Source organism: Thalassophryne amazonica, chromosome 14 (genome assembly GCF_902500255.1).
Source record: "Thalassophryne amazonica chromosome 14, fThaAma1.1, whole genome shotgun sequence".
In the NCBI taxonomy this organism is placed as follows: domain Eukaryota; kingdom Metazoa; phylum Chordata; class Actinopteri; order Batrachoidiformes; family Batrachoididae; genus Thalassophryne; species Thalassophryne amazonica.
In genome coordinates, this window is record NC_047116.1 from 73,749,676 (window position 1) to 73,771,843 (window position 22,168).

The following is a 22,168-nucleotide window of genomic DNA, read 5'->3' on the forward strand; positions in this document are numbered from 1 at the left end:
TGGCTTGATTACTGATCAGCTTCCCAACCTGCAGGCATGGAACAATCAGTTCCCAAAACTCCACTGCAGTGAAAGCTGATACATGACTAACGTACAGCTCAATATAATAAGGTGTGAGGGACACCACATTTACTGACTGTATAAATGTTAGTCACAAAATCTAACGTACCTCAGGAAGTGTGCTGACGAGCGTGAAACCTCACCCCCTCCTCTTTCACAGACTGTGCATCAAACCTGGACGTTCTCAGCATCCGCTGTTGATGAGATGGCTCCCGAGACGACGATCTCACCCGTCTGGTCACAAGGTCGAGTCTCTGGCAAATACACACTGTGCACTCCAGTCTTAAATGCCAACATGTTCCAATCCATCCAGATGCACCACAGCTGTGAGTCCTGACGAGTCGCAGGGGATCAGGGTGAGGTCCTGACAGCCTCAGCAACACAGCCACTCAGTCCCAAACGCACGCCACCTGGGAGGAAAACCAAAAGACAGAAACAAACCGGCAGCCAGGCCCCCCCAGCCATATAACAGGAAAGAAAAGTGTATGTATCATATTTTTGGTTGTAACACTGAATTGTTGAATAGATCACTGTGCCAAGGAGGGAATCTCTTTAGAGTCAGTGACCCTATGGCCTTGGCGGAGGTTTGCACTTTCTGAGTGCTTCTAGTTTTGTTTCCTTTCCATTTGTGTCCCTATTGCTCCCGGTTTGTAGTGAGTGCCTTGTATGGCAGCACCCTGACATCGGAGTGAATGTGAGGCATAATTGTAAAGTGCTTTGAGTGTCTGATGTAAATGGAAAAGTGCTATATAAATGCAGTCCATTTATTTACCAAATAAATTTAAAAGTGAAGCGGGGGTCAGGTGGGTATGGTTAGGGTTGGGGGTAGGAGTAGGGTTAGTAATAGTGAGTTAAAAAAAGTCACAAGAATTTGACTTATTTCATGATGGGAAGACAAAAAAAAAAAAGTGAGACTGGGCTGCGTGTTAAGGCACACTGCTGGTTCACATCGCTGCTGTGAGAAAAAGAAGGCTGAGAAAGCAATATAGATGAATGGAGAGAAGCTGGTGGAGGGAGAGCCAAAATGATTACACTGAGCTTTGGCCAGAACAAAGCCTGTAATAAAAGTAACAGCTTTGTATCCCAGTAATAAATACCTCCACTTTGTGAACACCATTCCTCCTGCCTCTCTCTCAGGCCTCGCCTGGTGAAGTGTTGCTCTGATCGGTCGTATGGACTTAGCGGCACTGCGCTCTCGAGGCCTGTTGACAGGCTGGTAGCCACAGCTGACAGTAAATTGGGCTCGCTGTGTAAGCTCACAAACCAAGGGCAGTCACCACACGGGGACACACAGTCACAGTGAGGGGCAGCTCAGCTCTCACTGTACCACTGATCCTAATGGGCAGGCGTTCTCCTGGATGGCCACTTAGTGCTTTCCTGATGTTGTTTCAGACTCTGGCTGCAGGCAGACAGAGCTGCCAGGTCACCATTAATCACACACAGGAAAGTCAACTCACGCCCGCAGGCAGAAATAAAACCATTACACCGAGGACAGCTGTTCCTAATGCAGCAAAATGTAAGGTTTACATAAGCAGGTATGTGAGTGACCAAAAACAATTGAGCCCCATTCCTTCTGGCATGTATTGTGTTACCTTGTTCAGCACCTTTGCCTTTCAACTTATCGTTTTTGTCACATTTTCTTCAGTGGTGGTAGTAGCTTATTTCAGCTGATGTTTTTAGGATGGAACCAGTTCTTCTCGAAGAAGGGCATTATAGCTTATCGTTCCCTGAACATGATGGACATGAATGTAAAAATCACATAACAGTGGCGGCTGGTGAAAAAAATCTTGGGGGTGCTGGTGTGCCAATAGATTTCCCTGCCTAGTCCAGAACAGGCATTCAAATGAACTTACTATAATGAAATTACTATAATTCCACAATAATCATTTAATATCCTTCTCAAAATCAGAAATTTTGTTGTGGGCTGGGGCGTTTGGCTGGCTTGGTTTTTGTTTTCTGTTTCTCCCACCAGGTGGTATGCATTTAGGACTGAGTGGCTGAGCATCAGGACCTCACCCTGAACACCTGAGGCTTGTTATCACGTGCAGGTCATCAGGACTCACAGCTGTGGTGTATTTTGTCTTAATCAGAGATTGCTGCATTTAAACCTTGAATGCACAGTGTGTGATTGCCAGAGACTCGACCTTGTGAGCAGACATGTGAGATCGACATCAGGAGAACAATCTCACCATCACGGACGCAGAGACCGCTCCAGGTTTGACGCCACAGTCTGTGAAGGAGGATTGGGTGAGGTCTCACGCTCTTCAGCACACTTCCTGAGGTAATTTGGTTTTGGTGACTTTTATGAAGTAATGACAGTGGATTTGGTGTCCCTCACACCTTGTGTTAGTGAGCTGTCACGTTATGCTAATTGTTTAATCAGCTTCTGCTGCAGTGGAGATTTGAACTGAGTTGTTCCGTGCCTGCAGGGTAAGAAGCTGATGTATGGATTTAAGCCAGGAAGTGTTTGCTGATTGCGTGCACCTTTGAGTTGTGTCTCTCTGTGTGGAGTTGGACTCACCTCCATGTTTTCTTTCTTCACAGACTCGGTTTGTCGCGGCCACCTGGGGGGTGTCGGCGGGGTCCCTGGGTCCGAACTGCTGTGGCTCCGGACCGTTTGCGCTGTTGAGAGCGTGCCGTGTTTCCACCTCACCAGACCGCAGACTTTTTTAGTTGTTTAAGCACTGCATCTCACTGTTATGTTTATTAAATTCTGTTATCCTTTGAACCGTGCTCTGCTTATTTCGTGCTGGGTCCTTCAAACGCTGGGTCGGTGCTCCAACCGCGTCCGAAACATAACAGTAGTCTCTGGCCATTTAAGAATGGACCAGCGGAAGCAGAGACGGTATTTTTGCCGGGAAGGCTGCAGCAGATGTTGGAGTTGATCCGGGATCAGTTGTGGGTGCTCTCCGCCCGGTTTGTGCGCGTTGGTGCTCGCATGGCGGAGTTCACAGCTTGGGTCGCGTCGCACCCCGCTGTTACGGCTGTAGCCCCGTCTCCTCCCATGCAGCTGGCTCCGACGCCTGTTGTAGCAGCCCCGGTGGTATTTAGTTTGCACGTTAAGCTGTTTGGTATAACCTGCTGTCGTTTACAGCAGTGTGTATTGGTTTTTACTCTGTTACCACAGGGATTTTCTTATTTGGCACTTTGGCTCCCTCTGTTGGTGACAGAGTCACATTACCGTCTAGGTTCAAAGGATGGAAAATATGTTTTTCCATTCTTTGCACTTGACGATGTAGGCCAATGTTAGTTTTTTTTATTGGTCTATTATCCGTTTCTTGTTTTAGTATGAGGTGTTTTTATCAGGGGTTAATTTGTTGTTTTTGTGGGTTTTAGAGCACTGTCTGTGGTCTGGTGGAGTTGAAAATGCAGGCTGTCTGGAGCATAGTTTGACCCAGGTGACTTTATGTTAGTCTATTAGTCTTTCTTTTTTATTTCTTTTGGTTTCACCTCCCAGGGTTTGATGGGACGGTCCTCTGGGGGGTGATGGGGGGTAATTGGGTTGTTTTTTTTTCTTTTTTCTTTTTTTTTTTTTGTTTTTGTTGTGCCCTCTCTTCTCCTCTGGCTCCAGCTGTGTGAGCCGTACGTTGTCGGCGTTGCTGGGGTGGTGCAGTTTGGTTATGCTGGGCGTTTCCCAGGTCACCTCTGCACCCGGGAGGGGGGGGGTTTTGGGGTATTTTTTTTTTATTCCCTTTGCAACCTCCAGCCATGGCGCGCCTCTGTGCCGTTTGCCATTGGCGTTGCTGGGGTGGTGCAGTTCGGTTATGCTGGGCGTTTCCCAGGTAACCTCTGCACCCGGGTGGGGGGGTTTAGGGTTTTTTTTTTTTGTTACTTCCCTGTTCCACCTCTGGCTTCAGCGCGCCTTTGAGCCGTACGCCATCGGCGTAGCTGAGGTTTGGGGCAGTGGAATATACCCGCAGCTGGTGGCTGGTTTAAAAGTCGGAGGGGTGGCGCCGTCTTGTGCCGTATGCCATTACCGCTGTTCCACTCCTCCCGGTTGACTTTTGGGGTATAGTCGTGGTTGGTGACACTGGACGTACTTCCAGTTTCCACTGCGCTGAGGGGGTGGAGTTGGGGTTGTTGGTTTGTTTGTATGTTTTTTAGTTGTTTTTTTTTTCCCCCAGTTTCCGCCCTCAGGGTGTGACTGTGGTGTCCTCTGGGGGGGAAAGGACTGTGGGTCCATCTAGCCGTAGATGGCCGGGGCTGGGTCTGTTAGTCATGAGGGGGGGCGTCTCCTGGGGTTTGATGGAACGGTCCTCTGGGAGGCGCTGGGAGTCCCCGTGGGTGACTTTGGATCCCACAGGGACCTCAGCTGTGGTTATTACTCCTGGAGCTGGCGGGATGTCCTCTGGGGGGTGTTGGTCCCTACATGTCATCCGGGGGGGGGGGGGGGGGGGGGGTGTTGATGGTTTTTTGTGTTTGCAAGCTTGAGTTTGGGTTGTGTTTTTTCTTTTCTCCTCTTCCCGGGGTTTGATGGGACGGTCCTCTGGGGAGGGGGGGGGGGTTGGTATGGTTGTTTGTGTTTGTCTTTTCTTTTTTTTGTTTTATGACTAAGCAGACTTTAACACATAGTCGGAAGAAGGCTGAGTGCACAGGTTCAAGAACTCCTGGCCAAACTTATGCAAAGTGAACAACTAAAGCAAGAGTCGACAGGAATGAACGCAAAGGTGGAGACTCTAACAGGTTTGCTAAACGAAACAGAGGGCAAGACCATTCAAGTCAACAAAGGATGTCTCTGCACTGGAGTGTCAGCTGCGGAGCAGTCTGCTGCAGACAGGCTCAGGGTGGGAAAGGATGGGCTCCAGGATGAGAGTGATGGTCTCGGCACGGAGTTCCCTGTTGACAGAGAAGAGGCAGCTGGGAGCGTGCGTTATCCAGCTGAGGGAAGAGCTGGAGAGGCTCAACATTGAGATGATCAATGACTGCATGAAAAAATTAACATTGCAGGTGGAGCAGCTGATGATGGAGCTGTCGTCAGAGCACAGTAACGCACAGCTCCTGGAGACGGGCCTTTCCCAGCTGGATCGTCAGCACAAGGAGCCGAAACTGAAGCTGCAGGAGGTGTTTTTTTGTTCCCAGCCAACAGTCCAGCCATGGTCCCTGGAGGGGGGCTTTGTTTTTTCTGGCCCAGGTCCGTGTGGTCGCCGGGAGGCTTCCCGTGAGGGTGGGGTACTGTTGTGGGCTGGGGCGTTTGGCTGGCTTGGTTTTTGTTTTCTGTTTCTCCCACCAGGTGGTATGCATTCAGGACTGAGTGGCTGAGCATCAGGACCTCACCCTGAACACCTGAGGCTTGTTATCACGTGCAGGTCATCAGGACTCACAGCTGTGGTGTATTTTGTTTTAATCAGAGATTGCTGCATTTAAACCTTGAATGCACAGTGTGTGATTGCCAGAGACTCGACCTTGTGAGCAGACATGTGAGATCGACGTCAGGAGAACAATCTCACCATCACGGACGCAGAGACCGCTCCAGGTTTGACGCCACAGTCTGTGAAGGAGGATTGGGTGAGGTCTCACGCTCTTCAGCACACTTCCTGAGGTAATTTGGTTTTGGTGACTTTTATGAAGTAATGACAGTGGATTTGGTGTCCCTCACACCTTGTGTTAGTGAGCTGTCACGTTATGCTAATTGTTTAATCAGCTTCTGCTGCAGTGGAGATTTGAACTGAGTTGTTCCGTGCCTGCAGGGTAAGAAGCTGATGTATGGATTTAAGCCAGGAAGTGTTTGCTGATTGCGTGCACCTTTGAGTTGTGTCTCTCTGTGTGGAGTTGGACTCACCTCCATGTTTTCTTTCTTCACAGACTCGGTTTGTCGCGGCCACCTGGGGGGTGTCGGCGGGGTCCCTGGGTCCGAACTGCTGTGGCTCCGGACCGTTTGCACTGTTGAGAGCGTGCCGTGTTTCCACCTCACCAGACCGCGGACTTTTTTAGTTGTTTAAGCACTGCATCTCACTGTTATGTTTATTAAATTCTGTTATCCTTTGAACCGTGCTCTGCTTATTTTGTGCTGGGTCCTTCAAACGCTGGGTCGGTGCTCCGACCGCGTCCGAAACATAACAAATTTCACACATAAAGTTAACCATTTACAGCTATATTAGGCCTCATTTATACTTTGGAAAGGAACAGTATCAAATACAATACAACACTCAAGCTCTTGAGCAAGGAACATTTCATCATTTGACACCAATTACACACATAGTACAACCCCAATTCCAATGAAGTTGGGGCGTTGTGTAAAATGTAAATAAAAACAATACAATGATGTGCAAATCCTCTTCAACCTATATTCAACTGAATACACAACAAAGACAACATATTTAATGTTCAAACTGATAAACTTTATTGTTTTTGTGCAAATATTTGCTCATTTTGAAATGGATGCCTGCAACATGTTTCAAAAAAGCTGGGACAGTGGTATGTTTATCACTGTGTTATATCACCTTTCCTTCTAACAACACTCAATAAGTGTTTGGGAACTGAGGACACTAGTTGTTAAATGATAAATAAATAAATAAATAAATATATATATATATATATATATATATATATATATATATATATATATATATATAAGTGGTTAGTGCACTTGGTTTCGGTGCGGGAGGTTCTCGGTTCAAATCCCACCCCTGCCACATTTCTCCATGTAATATGGAGTTGCGTTAGGAAGGGCATCCGGCATAAAACCTGTGCCATTTCAACATGCAGATCCACCTCGGATTTGCTGTGGCGACCCCGAGTGCAAATAAGGGAGCAGCTGAAGGATCTTACTACCTTACTATATATATATATATTTTTTTAAGTATTTTTATTGTGAAGATTTTCAGCTGTGTTCGAGTGGATTTATTGCTCCAGTAATAAATAAAGAGTGTGGCTATGAGTCCAGAGGTGATAGGATTGAGTATTTCTCTCAGCTTCACCTCTCTTCTCTGTCTCTTTATATCTGTCCATCTCACTGCTATCTCAGTTTCACGAGACTCTCACCCTATTCCAGCCATTTACTGTCCCATATATCTTTTGGCAATCGATCAGCCTGTGTTAACACATTTAGATTTTCTCTTTGGCACGGCCTTATAGCCCCCCTTTGCTTTGCTGTGATGATACAGCTTCTTTTTCGTGCGTAAAATCACATGGGGCTCCCAATGTGCATGCAGCGCAGCAGGCATTTCTGGCACGCTGCCATCATTGCCCTTTGTTTTTCTTCCTCTTTTCAGCCAGTACCATTTGTCTTCAGCTCGATTCTGACTGGGTGTAATTGGATGTATTAGTGTGGAGTGGTAGCAGGAGTTGTCCATGTTTCAGATTCATCATGAGTAGACTTTCTAAATGGCCAGCTCAGCCCAGCGCAGCAGGGAAACCGCCCCAGGGACAGGATGAGGCGCGAGAGCCTGTCAGCGGCGGCGGTCTCCTGAGAGCAGCCGAAGAAAGTGACAAAGCCGATGGCTAGATGGAGTGAGGATAGCATACGCTGACATACGTTTAATGAGTCAGACCATTCCACATGGCCTTCACGCTTCCCAACGTGTCAGCCGTATGACTAATATTTGCTGAATTTAATCCATAATTTATCAGTACTGTGATCGTATTTACAATTATACATTGATGGTGGGTCATTAAAGACGAGGTGAACTATTGTTTTTATGTCTGCTTGTTAACAGGCCAGTAATAAAAGGAGACAGTGGTTTTTACAGTGTTCACAAACGATTTAAAATGCCAATTACACCCCCACAGAGAGGATCAGGCAGATTTATCTTCCGACGCTCGTGGTCCAGACATATTGTTTTATGGGCTGGTGGGTTTTGCCGGTCAGTATGTTTAAAATTTAACAGGCCGTGTTCTGTGGCTTCTCTGTTTTGATATAGAGTGCCAGCAGGCACGCAGGATGCTGAATTAAATATCAGTCTGCATGCCGCTGCACTGTCAGAGCATCAGGCACACATGGTTGTATGTCCACAGACACATCCGTACAGTGTGCGCAAACAGAGGGGACTTCAGAAAACACGCACATGCACACGTGCACACACAGTTTGAATGACATCACACTGTGAAGTGTCTGCAGACTCAGCCTCATGTCCCGGCTGACATCCATCCTCAGTACCTGTTAGAGAAATTAGCTTTTCTATTCTCGTCACACAGCCCGCTCTACACCTACACGCTCTCTAACTGACTTTTACACTGGCCAGGCAAAAACAAAAAACAAAAAAAACAGTGAGATGAAAAGCATTTGAGTGGGTATTATGCAGCTGTGAGAAGGTCACACTGGTAGCTAAATGCCTCGGCACACCTGACTTTTTTCCCCATACAAGTAAATCCCCATTTATAAAAAGGCCTCTGGTGAGGGAGTGAAAACAATCACGACCTAAGACTGCATCTGGTTTTAAGTAGGAAGGAGACCAAACACTTTGACTTTAAGGGGGCTTTCACACTTGCCCTATTTGGTAAGTTTTTCTTGCCAAACCATTGTTCATGTATTCTGATTGTTCAGTTTGTTTGTGGAAATGGGACAAGGCATTTGACACATGATGGGAATCAAACTCTAATAATGTTATCAGTGACCCCAGTGCAGACAACTACAACATAGGACAATTTCAAGTGGTTGATAGTCCAACAAAAACTGCTTGCCACAGTAGAAGAAAACAGACAGGAATGGTCAGTTACACTAGCTTCAGTTTGGTACGCAGGAATCAGTCCAAAATAACCTCAGCTTCTCTGAGGGAGAAAAAGAGAAAAATGGAATCCGGAGCCATGCAGAGTATCAGCATTGCCAATGGCCTCTGTTCAAGGACCTCATGACTCCATACGTTCTTCACAGGCATCTCTTGCTCTCAAAGCCTGAGGATCCAGAAAAAATGTTTGTCCTCACAGCCAATCCTAGAGCACGGAGAAGGTCACATGGGTCTCTCTCTCTCTCTCTCTCTCTCTCTCTCTCTCTCTCTCTCTCTCTCTCTCTCTCTCTCTCTGTCTTTATTAAAAAGATGACTTGAAAGTTTAGCTACAATTTGCTAGAAGGTACATCTGAGATGCAAGCCTATATTTAATGTTTTGGTGAAAGAAAACCCTCCTCTGTACCACTTTATCATGGTGCTGTATAACTGAGGATACAAAATGCAAAACATGCACTGTGCACAATTTCTCCAGTCACAGCCACAGAAGCCTATAACTTCTTCTGGGTTGTCTGGGTGACTTGGTGTCTTTCCTCACATTTCTCCTTCCACAGTCACTCAGTTTTTCAGAACTGTCTACTCCACACAGATTTACCATAGGCTGCCAAATTGTTTATATTTCTTCATAACTGATGTAAATAAAGTGCAAGACATATTCAGTGACTTGGAAATGTTCGTGTATCCATCTCCTGACTTGTCTGAAGAAAACTCTCAATTAAACTGATTATTTACAGGTATTATACCAAAGGGGCCGATTACTGATGCAACCCATCATCTTGGCTTTTATATTTGAATTAATTTATATCAAGCTGTAAAGATTTACTTTCAGTTTGATTCTAAGGAATTTAGAAATTTTATATTGAGAAGCCTGGTTTTCTTTTTGTATTTGAAATGCCATAAACAAATTAAAATGATGAAATACCAAGGGGTATGAATACTGTTGCCATCCACTGTAGCAGAGATAACCAATGTTCTGTGAAAATTATCTGAAACAGAATTCAGAAACTGCAAAAGTTGGAAAAAAATGTGACACCACCACAAAAAACTTTGATTCAAGTGCATGAACTAAATACATACTCATGACATTTGAGCACATTCAATTTAGCTTATGAAAAGCCACTTCTAACAAGACTTTGACCTTGCAAATTTTTCCAAGGTGACATTTTGTGGAATTAGAAACTATTTTTGGCGGTGGTTTACGCTCTGAGTGTGGTGCTCTAGTTTTAGAAAGGATTTGAAGATTTTTCAAAAAATGCATTTCATTTTTTTCAGATTCAGAGCCAAAATTCTTCTACATGCAGGATTCTAGACAAATATGTGACACATATGCTAAAAGATGGGATTATTGGAAACATTTTGATGTGCAACACATGGGCATTATGCTAAAAAAAAAAAAAACTACCTTAAAATGGGAAGTACTGAAATCGTGGTGAAAGGAAGAAAATACTGCTGTTTAAAGGACCCAATAGAAATGAACTGTCTGATGTCAGTTAGCAGACTATTAAATGGAAAAGGAGTAAGATAAGAGAAAGCCCTGTGATCTGTTGACATCTGCTTTTGGAACATAAAGTAATACTGCATTCAAAGTGTGACAATAACAATGACATAAACAGCATTGAAGACAGAGACCACAACAGCAACAAAAGCACAAACACATCAAACAGTGCTTTCTGATGGAGGTGATCAAGATGATGGTCACAGGACTGAAACATGCACTCATTCAGTGTTACACCAAGCTGATCTTTGTAATGCTGTGGGTATGTTTCCATGAGTGTGTCTCAAATTGGTACTTTTGAGTATTTGTTGGACACTTAGTATATCTGAGCCAAATAAGAACTGAGCAGATGATGTTGATGCAAAGCCAGACTTCAGTGTATGTGTGCAGACACAATATGGCTGACCTTGAGCCAAAATGGCAGCATGCTCGTCCTCATATGGTCTATCTGGTTCACTTAAGTGTGAATTTGTGACAAACCACATTATTCTTTTGTCTGCATTCTGAGTTGCATTTCCAATAGAATTTCTTAATTAAATGGTGCAGACGGCTTAGTGGTGAATGTGAGAAGTGTCATTTTGTATGAAGGAACAGTGGCAGCCAAGAACATGCTGTACCTTTCTCAGTGGCGGTCCTAGAGTGATTTACTCCCCGCGCACACTAACGTGGCCACCACCTCCGCCCCACCACCCATGAAAACACTAACTTCGTCCAGAACACCCACAATCCCACAAATTAACTCACAACAGCTATTTTCAAGAACAAATTTCCGGTTTTAATGTCTACTGCAATAACAAACACAAAGATAAACAATAATTACTTTAATAAAGTTTTTGAACATAAAAAAACAAAAGACTCAGTGACTTCACATTACAACTATGTACAGTACAGGTATTTAAGAAAGCACAACTGCACTACAGCACCACCTGATGGTCAAAATATTGCACGTCATTCAGTTTTACCAACAGAGTGCACTTTGCATTATCAAAGAGTACCATTCACCATAACGAACAAGAGTTAAACCTCCATTAAAGTCGCACCATATAAATAACAAAAGAAGTTAAACAATCTGTATATTACAGAATACCATGAAGTGACAAAAAATGTACAAAAAAACCTATACATTAAAGTGGCAAAAATGGTAAAGCGCAATCATGTATCATAAATAAATGAAGTAACGACAGAGGTCAATTCTATACCCATTACTGTACACATAAGAAGAAATAACAAACACTATTGTGTATCATAAGTAGCAGGAAGCAACAAGTGAAGAAGTTAACACTTTAAAGGCAAAAATGGCAAACCACAATAATTTGTCATAAATAACAAGAAGTGCAAAAGAAGTAAGAGGAAAACAGTCTATATACAAACGTGTGCAGGAGGGCATCATAATTGTTTGCCCCAGTGCTCACTATCCTTGATGTGAAATTCCATCGAGTAGGAGCATTTCTGGGCAACCTTGAGCAGCCTGCAGACTCAAGAGAAGACATCCTCTTTGTGGATTTTGAGAAAAATGTGGCAAACCCAGAGAGTGATGCAAAAAATATTCTGCACTCAGATAAGCATTTAGCCCCCTGAGACAGAACCAGATTCAGTCTGTGTGCATAGCAATGCACAAACATTGCACTGGGGGCTGTTGCTTTAACTTTGGCCTGCAAACCATTGAGAGCTGAAGCCATGACAGCAGCCACGGCTTCTTCGTAAGGAAGATTATCAAATGGCTTCGCCAGAATCCGGTCCACAACATTCAAATTGTCTGCCATTATGGCGCGAGGCTAGTGTGAAGTTTGTCCGCCTGTGAGTGCTTTGTGACGGTGGAGGAGCTCAGCAGCACCCGCTGCTCGGTAGGGACAGAAACTGCGATAGAAGTCAGAAAGAGTGATAGAAGTCAGTCTCCAAACACAAGCAGCTGCAAAAAAACACACCAGAAAAAGAAGCTCGATTTGTTGCTAGTCGTTTTTAACAAAGAAAATGCCGCTAAGAGGATTAGGAAAGTCTCTGGTTCAACTCAGAACAGAATGAAAATTAAAAAATGCTCCCACGGATGTTTACACCAAAAGATCGCTGATTCGCTCATTCGCTGATTCAGCCTCAGACAGATCATGCAATCATCATGCAGAAGCTGAGCATCTGCCCCATAGATCCCCAGACACGCTGAGTGTCCGATGGGCGGGACAAAGCCCAGCATTTATCCAATTACTCGTCTCGTTTCGCTGCAGTCTTTGCTTCGCTATTGAACTCTGTGGACGCTCAGCGTCCACACTGTTTAAAGAAATGTGAAGCTGCGGGAATACGTAAATCAATACATACCTTTTTCCTTTGCTCGTTTCTCCTTTTCTTCTTTCTATTTCTTTCGAAATTGGGCACCTGATGGCTTTGATCATTTCCTATCCATGATTATGTCTTACTCCGTTTCGACCACCTCCTCGTCCAAACATTGAATGATTCCCCCCTCCCCATGCACAAACTCTGCACTGTGCAGCGTTGCTCACCTAACGCGAGAGGTGAGATGGGGGGGGGGGGCGCTCTGCCGTAACGTAACCACGAACTCCCCCGTCAGGACAACCCCCCCCCACCCTGGTTTTATTTATTTATTTTTTTTGGGGGGGACAGGTTTTTTTTTTTTTTTTTGACCGTTCTTTTTTTTTTTTTTTCCCGCACGCTTGTGCCCCCCCCCCCGCGCGATGCCGCCCCGGGCGGCTGCCCAGTCGGCTGCCTGGTCGGCCTGCCTCCAGGACCACCTCTGCCCTTTCTTTCCCTCTATTCTTTCTGTCATTCAATCACTCACAGTCTTCTTTTGCTGATCGAGTCACCTCTGCTTTGCTGGCTAAGCAGCAGTGTCTTTACTGGATCTAAGCCAACCTCAGGTTCACCAAGCAGGCCTACACCTGGCGCCGAGAGCTGCACCAACACTGGCAGATTCCTCACCTCCGGCCTACAACACTACAGGGCTCGTCAAATATATCAGGAACACCTGCGCGAGGAAAAAGAAAACACAAAGCAATCTGTTGTCTGTGGCTGAGACAGGCAGAAGAGAACCGCAACAGGCTGTGATGAATGAGTGGAAGAACAGGGAGAGGGAGGAGTAAGGAGGAAGGATGAGCAGAGGAGAGCAGGCAGAGGAATTCGAGGAGGAGAGTGAGGCAGACACACAAAAGGAGCTGACGGAGAGGAGTTATTCAGTTGGTGTCTTTATCCTGCATTCCTGAAGCACTAAGATCAGCTTAGGCTCCTCATTAACAGCTTTGGATTTAATTATCCACCATAAAGTCTTTGTTTTACTGAAGGAGCTTACAAATACTTAGTTGCTGTTTGGATGACGTGCCATATATAGCTTTTTTGTGTGAGGGAGAAATGATGCACTGAAATGTGAGTTTGTTATACGTATTTTTTACAGTATTTTACATTATATACATCATGCCTGAGGTTAGTGTGTGTACAGCTGGTGTTCTGTTACTGGTACACTTTGACTCTCTCTCCTGCCCCCTGCAGGCTGTGCTTGGAGGCGCGGGACCCGTACTGTGGGTGGGACTTCAGGCAGCGTCGCTGCACCACGCTGGAGGACAGTTCCAACATGAGCCAGTGGAAGCAGAACATCACTGTGTGTCCGGTAAAGCTGGCTGACATTTCATACACTGACACTTGTAGACACACATAATTCAGCCACCACCAAACTGCATTGTGTGAGTGTCCACATTGGAACCAACCCAATCCAACTTAATCTATTCAGTAGTGACACCAAAATCAGAACTGCAATCAGTCCAGCAACAACAAGACACCATGAAGAGTCTAATCTAGATCATTATAGTGGTGTGATACATATGGAAGAGGAATTTGAGGGGATACAGGAAACATTATTGGATAATTGGCAGGTCAAAACCAATGAAGACATGACAGTCTGTTGTCATGGATTGAAGAGGATTTAATGATCCGGAACCTGATGTCACTTGTGTTGGTGACTGTTTTCCAGTTGCGGAATCAGACCACCAATGGCGGCTTTGGAACCTGGAGCCCATGGCAAATGTGCAACAATGATGATAGTGTGGATGGTGTAAGTTCCTGTTTATGTCGCTCAAGGTCATGTGACAGTCCCGGCCCTCGCTGTGGAGGGAAGAACTGCGAAGGTCCTACTATTGAAGTTGCAAACTGTTCGAGGTAAGAAATCATATAATTTATTCCATTCAATGTAATAAATTGGGGGGGGGGGGGGGGCTGGAGCCTATCCCAGCAGTCATAGGGCATGAGGCAGGTTACACTATGGACAGGATGCCAGTCTGTCACAGGGCTACATATATGGGTTTTCTACATAAAATATATTAGCTTTTAATTCACTACACAATCCTGATTTTCCAAAAACACAGGGCAGCAAGTTGGAAAATAAAAATGGAGAGAAACCATACATAAATCAAAGCCACATTTTAGTACATCGTGTAGATGTTTTGATTCATTCGTTCCCATATTTTACTTAGTCCGCTCCCACCTTTAATTAATTTGTGTGTACAAAATACAATTCATTCCCATGCTTTGATTAATCCATGTGCATAAGATAAATTATTAAATTATTCTTCCAATGCATCCAGCGGAATTATTCCTAAGTCCAGGGCTCCTGCTTAAAGCACTTGCTTGTGGCAGTAATTATGGATAGACACACTTATATAAACTTGGGGCAACTGGACCTCATGCTTCAGGAAGACAGACTGATAGTGCCGTCAAGTCTGCTGTCAATGGCAAAGTCTCAGTCAGACCAGTATAATTTTTTCTTGTGCATCTGTTTATGCACTTATGGTACGTCACTGGAAGGGTCCACGCTGAATTGTACAGAATGAATAAACAATTTATGTACGCTGTGAAATGTTATGATTTTTAACATAATGTATGAAAACAGAATGAAATCGCTCATAAATTGCAATGGTTCCTAATTGAGAATCTGACTACACTTATATTTGTCCTGTGAAGTTAAATTGGCGTTGGCCTCCTTCAAATGGTTGCTGTCTTAATGCGGAATGTATTGCCATCACTGGCTCACTTGACCACAGTTTGTTTATTCATTCTTTTAGTATACCAACTTATTCCGATTAAGGGTCACAGGGGAGCTGGAGTCTATCCCAATGGACATGGGCAAGAAGAGGCAGTGTACACCCTGGTCGGGCTGCCAGTCTATCATACGGCCACATAGACACACAGACAAACACATTCATATTCGCATGTGCACCGACAGTAAATTCTAAGTTCCCAATTCACCGAACTTGCATGCCTTTGGAAGTGGGAGGAAGCCAAAGCACACAGAGGGAACCCACAGGAAGACCGGAAGAATATAGAAACTCCACACAGAAAGGACGAGGTGGGAAGCGATCCCAGGACCTTCTTGCTGTAAGACAACAATGCTAACCACTAAGCCATCATGACACCCTTGATCACAGTTGTGTCTGTAGTATCTCATGCAACCAAATTAATTAAAGCATGGGAGCAAATTATTATTTTTTAATCAGAATGTATTTATTGTTATTTTTCAAAACATACATAGCATGGGAGCAAATTAATCAAAACATCTAAACCAGTTAATCAAAATGGAGAAACAAATAATAATAATAATTATGACTTGAATTTATGTAGTGCCTTATTTTTGCTAAGATACTCAAAGTGCTTACAAGTTGATTATTCATTCACACATTGGTGGATGTGAAATTATACCTTATGCTAACAAATTCTATTTTGTGTGCACAATGTGGCCTCTTTTTTTCTCTGTAAGACCACTCAAGGGCTCCATATGATTAGGAACCATTGTTACAGACAGTCCCATCAATCCACTCAAAGGGCTTGTGGAGAAGATGTTTTAATAAATGGACTGCATTTATATAGCTCTTTTCCATCTGCATCAGATGCTCAAAACACTTTACAATTATGCCTCACATTCACCAATTCACACAACACACTCACACACCGATGTCAGGGTGCTGCCATGCAAGGTGCTCACTACACACCAGGAGCACCTTTGGGATTAAGGACCTTGCCCAAGGCCCCTTAGTGATTTTCCGGTCAGGCTGGGATTCGAACCGAGGATGCTGTGGTCTTAAGCTCAATGCTTAACCACTCGACCATCACCACCCCATTAATGTTAGCAAAATGAATCTGGCTCTGCCTGTAGTTATTTGAATGCCATTTTACATTTCAGGATTTAAATATTTGTTTTAAAAGAACTGGCAGATTTTTAGAATATTACAAATAAAACTAAATCATCAACAATAATCGTCACTCATTCTGCCACATCTGTATCTTCATCTGGATCTGGACCAGTGATCACTCACCCTGCTCCTGGAGATTATCAGGGCTTCACCATTTTCCATCTGTCCTTAATCAGTCCACACTAGAGGTGGGTATTGATCCGATACCAAGTAAATACAGGCCCAGTATCGCCGATATTGATACCGATACCGATACCTTTTTTCATATTTAAGCTTCATAGATCCAAAGGATCCAAAAGACCCAGGATAGAATTTCGCCAAACATTGTACATGCTAACAAAATACTTTGTTATCACAATCAACATTTTTGTTTAAAAAAATATCACTCAACACAACTTAAAACAAAATCTCCTGACGTAGAGGGCTGACTTGAGGAGAGCGCTGAGTGGGCGGGCCAAGCTGAGCCTACCTGCATGGCTGTTGGCTGGTGCCGCTGAGCCATGTGACGGCGTAAAAACAAAAGACCAGAGGGGGGAGGGTGCACTGCTCCGTGTTGTGTGACACAGAGCAGCGCTGCTCTTACAGACAGAGAGTAGACTTTGATAAATCTGCGTGCGCAGCAGTCAGTGCATGCAGGAGAGAAAAAAGCTTGAGTATCAATCTTTTTACACAAGGATCGTTCAATATCAATACCAACATTGGTATCGATACTATCGATATTAGGATTGATCCACCCACCTCTAGTCCACACTTGATGGTGGGCCGGGTAATATATTGGACAGGTGATCTTCAGGATCAGGGTTGGTGACTGCACTTGTGCCATACTATGACAGTTGTGCCCTCTGCATTTATTTATTTGTTTATTTATCATCAAATCAAAGGCATTGATGTTTCATTTAGTGATAAAGATGATGAACCTACAGTATAGCACAGTGTGAGAGAAAGTCATAATGAACTCCTGGATCCACATCAGGATACGGCATTCATTATTACAATTCCTCTAACAAAAGTTAACAATCATCCAGTTGTCAAAACACAAAGATATTCAGATTACAAGCACATAAAACAGAGAAAAGTACCACCTCTTCAGACAAGCAGAGACAAAAACATTTGCATTTTTACATGAGAAATTCTATAAGCAATCCATTAATCGAATGGTTGTCATTTAACATTTATTGTCTTTGGTGTTATCACGGCCATAGCAATTTGCTTTTAATGAGTGTGTGCATGTGTGCGTGTTATGACTGTAAGGTAAAAGTAGCATTAGGACTACACTGTAAATCCACAGCAGACAACTAATTGTCTCACTGATATAAAATCACACCAAATACTGTATGTGGCAACATATGTCATAGGTTCATGCTGCACTGACAGCTCAGACTGCAGCATAAACTTTATTTTATCATTCTGGAATTAACTGTCACAGGTTCCTACTGGCAGAACAGCAGTCACGGCCAGACTCCCTGCAAAAATACATATTTCTTTAATATTTCACACTCATTTCCTCCCCCAAAATACTTCCAGCAACATGTGAAATATGCATAAAACCCACCATAACTTTGGTTGATGTTGCATATTAGACGAACAGTTAATTATGCACTTTGACTTCGTAAACAGACATAAAACATCTAATACAGAATGTGACAGCGAATTCATTCACTGAATATATTTACTTTAGTACATGATAAATATCCACAGGGTTCATCACCCACTGGTTTATAAACGTCAGGGATGCACTGTAAATGTGCATCAAAGTACATGATGTGATTATGCTGTAGTAAACGCCGATCCATCAACAATAGCGTCCATCAGCAGTGTTTTTTTTTTTTTTTTTTTTTTTTGTCTGTGGTCAGTAACTTTGTCCTTGTAAGCTTTACATCATGTAAATTCTAACATTGAAGGCCATGATTCCTACTCCTTGATGATAAATTTTCATGTTGTGCCTCAAAAACAGTCAATAATTTGGGTGGATAATTTATTATGGTGGGCAGCACGGTGGATTAGTGGTTAGCACTGTTGCCTCACAGCGAAAAGGTAGGGGGTTCAATTCCCATGGCCTTTCTGTGTGGAGTTTGCATGTTCTCCCGGTGTGTGCGTGGGTTTCCTCCAGGTGCTCCGGTTTCCTCCCACATCCAAAGACGTGCGGGTTAGGTGGATTGGAGTCTTTAAATTGTCCGTAGGTGTGTGTGTGGGTGTGTCTGTGTTTGTTTGTCTGTTTGTGGCCCTGCGACAGCCTGGCGTCCTGTCCTGGGTGTACCCCGCCTCGCGCTCTATGACTGCTCGGATAGGCTTCAGCCCCCCGCGACCCTTAATTGGACTAAGCGGTAGAAGATGAATGAATGGATGAATGAATTTATTATGGTGTATTATAGCAGCCAAAGTCCATATCATCCTCTTGTAGTGCCACTGTAAGTGTTACTATGTCAGAATCTGCTCCCTGCCAGAAAGGAGATGAGACATGTCTGGCAATTGTCTGCAACTTGGCTTATCATTAAATAGTTTAAACTCAACATTATCAAGGCTGCAATGTGAGTAAATTTTTGTTGTGTGGATTGTTTGGTCTGCAAAAAAACATGCTGGTCAAGTACCCTGGAAATGATCACATGACCTTTCTTATGAAGGAGTGAGTGAGCAGTGACTGTGCTCTGAGATCCAGTGAGCTGCTGACATCATATCTTAAGCTGCTGTAGGAGCATTGTCCTGCTTGACTTTGAAACATTCATTGTAGGACACAATTTATGCACCGACAGAACTGATCCGAACAAGTGCACCAGCAGGAGGAACCTTATTAGAAAATAAAGGTGACATCCACATTCTCCTTGTGCCATGTCTTACTGCCTGTGTCTGCAGGGGAACTGACCAATCAGGGCTACAGCCAGCACGGCCGCTCCAAAGAGCTTAAACACCATCAGTCCCTTGGATAGCTTTGTCAGATTTAATCCTTGGGGTCGAACCTGAATTGTGTTTTTGCAGAAAGTGGCAATTAAATCACAAGGAGTGCTCCCCAGGAGCAAAGCACTTAAGCAAATTAAATGAACGTTTCCCAATCAAAATGAGCTCCCTGTGTGTGTTTGCACTTCTGTTTCCAGAAGCTCAGAATTAGAGCATTGATTAGACTTTGCTCAGAAGCGGTTTTTCCCTAATAGCATTAAAAAGCACAATTTGAAAGAATAAAATGAAAAGCACCAATAATTATGAACACTTTTGAACCAGCTTGCTAATACTTTTCCATTTGCCTGTTGCTACAGAAATGGAGGCTGGACGCCCTGGTCATCATGGGGACAGTGCAGCACAACCTGCGGGACTGGCTTTGAACTACGGCAGCGTTCTTGCAACAACCCTTCACCTCGACATGGTGGCCGTGTGTGCGTAGGTCCAAGTCGAGACGAGAGGTGAGACAGATACCAAACTTTGAGTCGTGCAAAATAACAGTGCATGTTTGCAGCTGAATGGACATACAGTGTACCAGACTATACCAGACTGGAGTTGTATTTTTCTTTTTAATGGTTTTGTTGGTTTTTGTTTTGTTTGTTTGTTTGTTTACCACCTTATATTACAAAGCAATGTCTATATATGAACAAAAAATGCTGCATTATTTTCTATGGCACAAGATGGCATGATCAACACACATAAGATGCTGCTATATACTGAATGAGGTACTCTGACACACACTCGAGAGCAAACAGTGGCAGTAACGCACCATTAAGCTGGATCTCAACTGCTGTAAAACAAGAGGAGCATAGTGAGCTGAATGGAACGTTCTGTGACTTTGAGCAGGACTGGATCCAGAGTGAAAATCTGACAGATGCATTTTTGCCCAATGATAAAATAAAAATCAGACGCGTCTTGTTATTCAATAATCTTCATTCTTTTATTCGTGTGCAACATACACTGTCACACTTCTTTTAATATAGTATTTATTATACTTCATGGACCATACTGAACACTTCTTATTTGTATAAATATGATGTCCTAAAAAAACAACACTATAACAAAAATTGACATGGTGGATCCTTCATCTCTGGACATAAATAGGAATAAACAAAATCTGTAGTTTTTGTCAAAAGCATTTTCTTTCAGACATTATTGGCATTAATGTCTTTCCATATATCTGAGCTGAGCTCTTACAGCTGATGTGCTGCACATCAGTCATTTGGGAGGAAAAAAAAATGTTTTAGTGGATTGTAGTTTCTTGTTTGTAATACAACGTTTGTAAGAGGTGTCATTTTATTTAAAGCATTCCTCAAAGCAATTCGCTTTGAGGTTATTAATACCGAGTGGACTCTGTCTCGGCAGAGAGCTGCGCAGCGTTTGGAGCTGTGACAACGGAACGGAGGACGAGTCTCGTTTCTTGACTGCAAAAAGACAAGAGTCCCAGTTAGTGACTTTAATCCACACAAAAGTGACTCATGATATTTTAATGGCTTTGAGAGGGGTTAAGAAGCAGACTTGCCGTTCTGAAGAGCAGAGAATCAAAGAACCAACGAGCTAGTGGATCGAAGCATTGCTTCAATGGTTCGCGCTTCAAAGTGGAGTTGCGCTGCAGAAACGGTTGATTACAGAGCCACTGCAGACCAAACCCTGAATATCCGACTTTATTTGAACGTCCGTATGACTCTGAAACTCGGAAAAATCTGTATCATTTACAGACAATCCGTATAGGTTGACATGTATGTTTGGAAAACCACCAAAAATGTAATTTCAGTCATCATAGAATGCCTTTCAAACACACTATTGTCTGAAAACTATTTATAAACCACTCACCATTTCTTGCTGAAATAAGCGCCCAGTTTTCCTAGCACAACTTTTTTCCTGGATGCCATGATCATCGACTGGACTGGATTGACGGTATGTTTGTTTGATCCGGTTTGAATTTTCCCCTGTACACCTGTGTGGTGCATTGTGGAGTCAAATCAAAAGCTATGTTCACCGCAGGGACATGTACGGCACTATTCGAGGGTTATTCGAGATTTTTTTTACCAATGCATGAAAAAAATCTGACTGATGCAACTGATCCGGGCCTGTTGAGTAAAAAGTAAGTCGCTTCGGCCGCTGCCTTGTTTTGCACTCGGGTTCACCACAGCAAATCCGAGGTGGATTGCCATGTTGAATTGGCACAGGTTTTATGTCGGATGCCCTTCCTGACACAACTTCACATTACATGGAGAAATGTGGGAGGGGTGGGGTTTGAACTGGGAACCTTCTGTAATGAAACCAAATGTGCTAACCACTTGGCCACCACCCCTGTCTTTTCTGTGACTTTGAGAATAAGTAAATTTAAGAACACATGCTCTCAAACTGAAACATCATCTTCTGGAATGAAGAGGGAATATAAACCTGCACAATACTGTGTAAGACAGCAAAAATAAATGACAGCTCCCCAAATCTAAGTATATTTTCTAAATTTATTATATTTTCCAAATGTTTTACAAACAGAGCTTTCAAGCATTTGCCAACAAGAAGCAGTATACTTGTTTTTTATGCTTGGCACAATAACAATAATTAGCTCTTTGGCTTCTGCTTGCTAACACAGTGCTTTACATTATGAATAACTAGTGAGCTGAGTTTTCAAAGGTTCAGTGAGTGCCATTTCAATTAATTTTGCTTCTTGTTGCATGAAGCGGTACCATCACCTTTCAAAAGTAAAAATGAATTAAATTTTCCATCATGATGCATTTTTGGAAATATGCATCTCATACTCAGGTGCAACTTATAGACCAGGAAATACTGTAACAGTATCATGGAGACCACCTATCCTAAAATACATACAT

At 43.5% G+C, this 22,168-nt stretch overlaps 1 protein-coding gene across 4 annotated transcripts in view; it reads left to right on the forward strand.

Annotated features, from left to right (window-relative positions):
- sema5ba (sema domain, seven thrombospondin repeats (type 1 and type 1-like), transmembrane domain (TM) and short cytoplasmic domain, (semaphorin) 5Ba) overlaps nucleotides 1-22,168 on the forward strand; it is a 945,671-nt gene that overhangs the window by 778,123 nt on the left and 145,380 nt on the right. For all 4 annotated transcript variants that reach the window (XM_034185844.1, XM_034185841.1, XM_034185842.1 and 1 more), the window contains 3 exons: nucleotides 13,708-13,825; nucleotides 14,186-14,370; nucleotides 19,646-19,789. In XM_034185844.1, the coding sequence (XP_034041735.1) occupies nucleotides 13,708-13,825; nucleotides 14,186-14,370; nucleotides 19,646-19,789 (447 nt within the window). The remainder of the gene's footprint in view (nucleotides 1-13,707; nucleotides 13,826-14,185; nucleotides 14,371-19,645; nucleotides 19,790-22,168) is intronic.